Genomic DNA, 6,766 nt, shown 5'->3' with positions numbered 1-6,766 from the left:
TGTAGTTGCATATGTAAAAGAATACGGCAATATTCAATAGACGCTCGCGTGGTAATTTAAGACCTGCCACTGGAAGCAAGGTCACTGTCCAACCATACTAAATTTACACAGTGTGTGGATAGCCAACATGCTCTGAGTAACGTGAGGGAATTTTATGTACGTCTAGAGGGTGGGGTATACAGAAATTTAGGGGTAATTTTGTCCTTTAAGGAATATCTTTATGGGATAGAGACTGGACAGTCTGAAGACAGAAGTCTGAGAAAAAGAATGACGAAGTCAGAATAAAAGGACCAGTAAGTCCATGAATGGCCAAAGCACACAGCTTAGCGAGGATGAACTAGGAGACGTGGATATACTGTCAAGATAGGAAGGTGATGATGCAAATCAGTCGTGGACATTGCGCTCTTTTCACCTTTTATTATGATGATGAAATAAATACAAATTGGACGCGCCTGTTGAATTATATTGATATAATCTAACTTGAATTGGAATTGGCGTTATTAATTTGTTCTAATTAAATGTGTTATTTTCTTGTCAAAGGGGGCTCGTATTGTTTTATTTCTTCCAGGTATTCTCGCTCAGTTCTCTGTTGAAATTATATTCTTCTTTCACTCCCGCCGGGTTATAATATCGAGGGAGGTCATCCTCTAGATAACTCCAGCCAAATCCAATTAACCACCCCTCTTACTAAGAGGGAAACGTTACAAATACTAAACATTATATTCCAAGTCCAAAAGAATATGTTTCATATGAATTCCATATCCTGAATGTGCTGATGTACTAACATTATTAATGTATAACAATGGCATTGTCTAGAACTCTTTTGAATGAATTCACAATAATAACAATAATCACAGAATAATATTTTATTGAAAAGTCAATGAGCTCTTTGTAATTTTGATGAGTAATCCAACTCTCAAATTATATCTAAACAAAACATTAAATATATCTGCAGAATAACATTAAATAAGAACATAGAAAAATCGGAATGAATTCATTGTTCAACTCATATACCTTGTATACACTTTAAGGCTCTACGTTGCATTAATTTCCTATTCGATATAGATCTATCTATCAACACCTCCCATTTCACATGTTTCACGATACCTCTCACTGCGACAGAACTCATCAGGCTTAATCATCAAATGTGAAATTACCCCAAACTTGTAAACAGGTTCTTTATTAATATTGATTTTGAAATGAGTCAACACATATTAAGGTACCTTCATTGCAATCTTAAGTAATGCACCAAAAAGGAAAAAACAATATATACGTACCAATATAGGTATTATTTAATGTGAGACGGGCATAGCAATATATATATATATATATATATATATATATATATATATATATATATATATATATATATACCTCTCCCTCGATAACTCGTACACAACAGTGTCCACAAGACCGCATTATAAGCGAGGGCGCGAGTTACCGAGGTACCTCCAAAAACTGAAAATTCGCTTTGACATCGAGAAAACCGAGGGAGGGGGAGGCGTTAGGGAATTGGGCTGTTTACTGACTGAATCCTCATTTTACAATCACGTCGATAACAATTTTTAATAAATTGCTTTTTCTAATGAAGTTGTAAAAGATCGTTCCAACTGGTTTCAACAACCATCACATGTGCGCGAAAAATCTGTGTAACACGTCAATGCTTTTTATTTTATTGATGAGTCTAATTCCCATAGTGGTGTTTAATAGTATCCTGCCAAATCGGAAGTCCACAGAGCAGGGAACTAGACTAAATGTTGATATACCCCGAAACAAGAATCCTTTTTTAAAAAACAAAAACAAAAAGGGCGACATTTATTTCATGAAACGATCTTCTATGTCGAAACTCATTTTTTGTATTGTTCACTTAGTACAATATTGATGTCGTGATTTCTTTGGAAGTATTAATGAAACTTCTTATCATCCTTGAGGATATCTCTAAGTGCCAGTTCAAAAATTCTCTGAAACTCGCTTGCCCACAATGGTCCGTATCTGTGAAAACAAGCTCTTTATTTTACGAAGTATTCATTTCGCTCGGCTGCATTGCTATCTTTGATAACAGTTATGAAAGAGTACACGATACCATTTATAACAGTGTTCGATTATTCAAATGAAGCGAGTTCACACGACATACGACCGGGATCACTAGATTTTAAGTTTATAAGATTTTTGTGCCTTTTAACTTTTCTTTTATTCCACCTCCTTTATTTGATTCAAAAGACATAATTAACGTGATAATACAAAGGAGTCCAGCTTTTCGTTCAGTGCAATAATACAACAAATACTTCCACAAGTCAGTTATCAAAACACGGTCGGCACTTAATTAGGTTCTCGGAGAAACGCGTGCGGATATAGCTGTTAAGAAAGATTGACGCATTTTACGTTTAGTTACAAGAGGACACATTGCATTTATGATGATTACACTTAAAAGAAACTAAAAGATAGAACTAGAACACAACTTTCAGTTGATAAATAAATTATTTAATTTGTATTTATTTTTTTTAAGTACTGTCTCCACGCGGCGTAAATGACATTTTCATTGATTGAAATTAACTTAGACAAATATCAGGGTACATATAATCAATTATGGAGGATTACAAATATACACCAAACAGAACTGAAAGTGCTATCCCTGAATTACACAGAAAAATGCTTGATAATACTGACAGAATTTGTATAAATACGAATAAATACAGGTAAGATGCGTACTCTGCGGAGATTTCAGTTGAATTCAATCAAACACATGTTCTATTACCGGTTATTGGATTTTTATAATACAAAAACTATCAACACTATTAATTAGATTTTAGTACAGTCGGACATACCTATTAGGAGTAGATTTGATACTCAGATTTCAGTTGACGAAGTCTTGCGCAAGTTATTCATTTATTATTTTAAACATAGAGCTGTACTGGATCACAGTCTATTTAATAAGGAACAAAGATTATGTTATTAATACATTTGTAATCTTACAAATAGGGATTTAAGATGAATTTAATTACAAATGGAGGAATGAAAGAAAGTTGCCACTGATGACAAGATACTGCTTTGAGCAATTGCAGAAAGTAAAATCGCCCCATATAATCAACGGAAATGTAGTAGAGTACATGAATTATCGACTTCAAACTTCCAAAATCTCATCAACAGAATCTAAAGCATGCAAATATGGTTCAATGTCAGAAAGGTCAGCTACGTGAATTCCACTCATTTTGGCATTGAAATAATGCAACTGTTCTTCATTAAGTAGCTCTATTGATGGCACGTCGATATTGTCTTCATCACTTGGCTCAGGTAACGGTGCATCTGGATCCATTCCATACTCTGGTAGAGCGTCCTAAATGAAGAAAATAATACTAATAATAATTTTGTCTGCAATGTATTCATTCATTTTTTATAGTTAAAAAAAAATTATTCAAAGACACAATTAAGTTTGGCTCTTAAGAAATGAATTCGTTTAAGAGAATGAGCTACGGTGGCTCAGTTCTAACTTCCAAATATCACCAACAAATGTTAGGCTAAGAGAATAGCATATACTGTCTTGCAGAACCGGCAATAAACAAATTTGTAATTTGGTCTCTGCATGGTAAACTCATGAAAGTTTTTCGTGCTAAAAGAAATTGTTCCTCGATATTGGACAAACAGTTTTCTGAAATTCTAAAACTTTTGTCGAATACTGTCTGTTAAGTTATATAAAGCAGAAATGTTACAATCAGATGTCCTTTAAATGCTATTTATATTGACATGCAGGGAATTTTGCTTTATATTGTTATTGTAATGTTTCGCTGATTGTAAATTTGCTATGTTTTATGAGCTTGATAGAATATATTTCGAAAATACAGGTACTTTCCACTTAACGAAGTAGCACACTGTGAAGTTGTAGTCATTTGTTATGACTTTGGTAATCACATACACTGCTAATTAGAAGCACACACACAAACACAGACATTGATAAAATAATGGTAGGTATTTTAAGGAACGTGCAGATTGGATAGTGCCCAGTTTCAAATCTCTTCAGTCTTTCTGGTTTCTTTCTTTACCAATAGGCCACATTGCTTAAAACGAGACAAGCTTCTCACCTGATCTAATTCTTCGAAGTATTCGTTAGCAATTAATTGATTCTCGTTAAATATACGCTGCAGTCCAAGTATAAATAGCTGGCAGGTAGTCTTGTTGTTCTCAGTTCTCAATTTATGATTGTTCCATGAATTCATAAGCTGGAATAGTGTGTCGTTTATCACATTTCTGTACACATAATGCAAGCAGAAGACATGTTTCTCCGAATCTTGGAATAATAGCTGTAAGAAAACCGCGAGTTTCAACTGTACCAATGTTTGAAGCTGTTTCTGTTCCAAGATTATTAATATTTATCTCACAAACATGTTCAGATCCTAAATATCTGATTAAGATTGTTAGAATCTTGCACTATATAGTCCTGTCACTGTTTTGTGTTTTCATGTGCACATTTGAAGGACAAGGGAGTCCTTTGGGTGTTCCGATAGATGTACCCGGTATTATGTGTTCAACATTGCATATGAGATGGAAATACTCCCCTAACTCGATGCTACTAAACGTTTTAATGTCCAAAACAAAATGTCAAAATCCTAATAAATAGTTAGTCATAAACATTCATGTCATTTAACCTCTTTACATCAACCAGAGTCGATTATGTCAAATTTCATGATCGTAAGTTGTAATAGGTTGAAGAATAGAGTTTATAAATGTATCCCCCTACCTTCGCATTTGTCTGCGATGGCTACTTTTTACTTCGACAAAAATATTCAAGCGTACCAGAGCATTAAACAATTATTATGTTCTGCTAACGTCAGTACAATTAATTTTATTTTAATTGCCAATTATTGATAAGTTTACCAACTGCATGAAATATTACCTCAAATTGTGTTAGTGTTAAAGAGTTAGACACCGTCTACGTCGGCATTTTGCAAGCCATTACATTTAGATGCATATATTATCAAATCATCTGGGCACATTAAGCAATTAATACGAATATCATATAACACGACAAGATCACATGAGGAACAAAACATGTCTGAGAAATTATTTGTATATGCGTTATTTCATCAACTTGACCCACTACTATATGTCATTTCCAACATGATAGACTTGTAAAAATCGGGAAAATAAGCACCAAATTTACCCTTTTCTAATCATCATTAACGTCCAAGATTAACATGTACTGAATGAATATCGTTAATAATACTTACATTAACAAGTAACTAACTGCCATTGATGGATCTGATGTTATGATGTCTTTGCCGAATTTTCGTGTTATACGTCCGAACTATTTAAGAGAACTGATTGAATTTTTTATGCTGTAATTTTTTTCCTTCCAATAAAATGTGTTCAGAATTGAAAGGTTTTATCTTGGAGATGCTAAGATATAGAAAATCTGGAGTAAAACTATGTGTCTTTTAATTTTAGGATTTCGGAGCCTAGGAAATTAAATTAACAAAACTTTGGGTACTGAGAATTAGAGATTACACACAACTTTATTGTCCGCACATGTAATATAACTGAGTGGAACACTACCGTATCAGTTTGTGATTGCCATCAATATGTCACAGGGCAAGAGGGGACGGAACTGAATAAACCCTTCGCTGCCTCAATTGTTGTCCAACCGGATCTACATTTCTAACTGCTCTCCTTATTCTCTCTCTTTGTACATGGATACCTTGTGAAATGAGATGACATTCGATTGTCTTTAAACCTAAAGAAACAAGTATTTAAAACATGACTACAAACATTGAATTCATAAAAAAAACCATTATTTATTTATTTGCAGATATAACATTTACAGTCTGTACCATTCCAGGATATAATTAAGGATCTAAATGAATTAAAATGTGATTGGTCTCTTAGGTGATTCGGTTGCTGATTCCACAGAATGACAGTTGCATACATAAGCTATTTGTTTGCCATACAATGGGGTTTTCATTGTTGGGGCAATTAACATAATTCACTATCTAAAATTGTATTTATAAACAAATATTTATTATATTCTTATAACATATACAATTATCCAAACATTGGGAAGCGCACACTTATTCAGAATTTGAAAGTCTCTAAATTCATGACCTAAGGTGCACACTTTCAGGGTTGTCAGTTTTGCTTTAAGAGTTAATGATAAATGCTTGTGTAAATAATCATACTCACACCTATAAGCACGCTTTTGTTGTTGTATTTTTCAAGCTTAGTAGTGTTCAGGTCGCTGCAGAAGTAGCAGGCCACTGGACTGAATTTGAAATTTGATAGGATAAATGTATGCAAGATCGCTTGTTTGTTGAATCTGATTAACTTCGGACCAATCCTTTCAAATGCCTTTAAGCTTTCCCACAAAGATTTCATTTTACATGCAAATCGAACTGCACTTGTTAGTCTATGACAATCACCGGCAGTTTAACGATATCGGCACAGTTTATGAAAGCACTGATCATGTTTTCGTCTGTTTAAATACCATTCTTGTTGCAAATAAAAATGAGAGTTTTTAACACACGTCAGTTATTATAGCCCCATGCCGAAATATCTTTTAGTCGGCACTTGGGCTATGTTGGGCAAAGTCGCTGTATGGAAAAATGACCAGGAGTCACTACAAAGTTAGAGTCGTTAATTGATCTTTAAAAACAGTTGCGGAAAAGCAAAGCCCCATCCCCAATTAAAATTTCAAAACTGATATAACAATATACACATCAATGAACATAAATAACAACTATTTTACTGTAAACAGAGAAGTCATTTAGTTGAAGAAAAA

At 33.7% G+C, this 6,766-nt stretch overlaps 1 protein-coding gene across 2 annotated transcripts; it reads right to left on the bottom strand.

The window, feature by feature from the left end:
• Positions 1-851: 851 nt before the first annotated feature.
• Positions 852-6,464, bottom strand: LOC149786940 (uncharacterized). 2 transcript variants are annotated; one of them, XR_016425237.1, is made up of 3 exons: positions 6,172-6,464; positions 5,548-5,725; positions 852-3,334 (listed from the first exon to the last, which is right to left on the bottom strand). XR_016425237.1 is itself a non-coding variant. In XM_089978301.1 (2 exons), the coding sequence occupies exons 1-2, from the start codon at positions 4,209-4,211 to the stop codon at positions 3,122-3,124; spliced, it is 348 nt and encodes a 115-aa protein (XP_089834427.1). In that variant the 5' UTR covers positions 4,212-4,714; the 3' UTR covers positions 852-3,121. The 2 variants fall into 2 exon arrangements, 1 of the variants encoding a protein (XP_089834427.1); XM_089978301.1 differs by lacking the exons at positions 5,548-5,725; positions 6,172-6,464 and adding an exon at positions 4,077-4,714.
• Between the last annotated feature and the right edge of the window lie 302 nt (positions 6,465-6,766).

Source organism: Sinohyriopsis cumingii, chromosome 12 (genome assembly GCF_028554795.1).
Source record: "Sinohyriopsis cumingii isolate HCF-2022 chromosome 12, ASM2855479v2, whole genome shotgun sequence".
Taxonomy (NCBI): domain Eukaryota; kingdom Metazoa; phylum Mollusca; class Bivalvia; order Unionida; family Unionidae; genus Sinohyriopsis; species Sinohyriopsis cumingii.
This window is presented reverse-complemented; position numbering and strand designations above follow the sequence as displayed.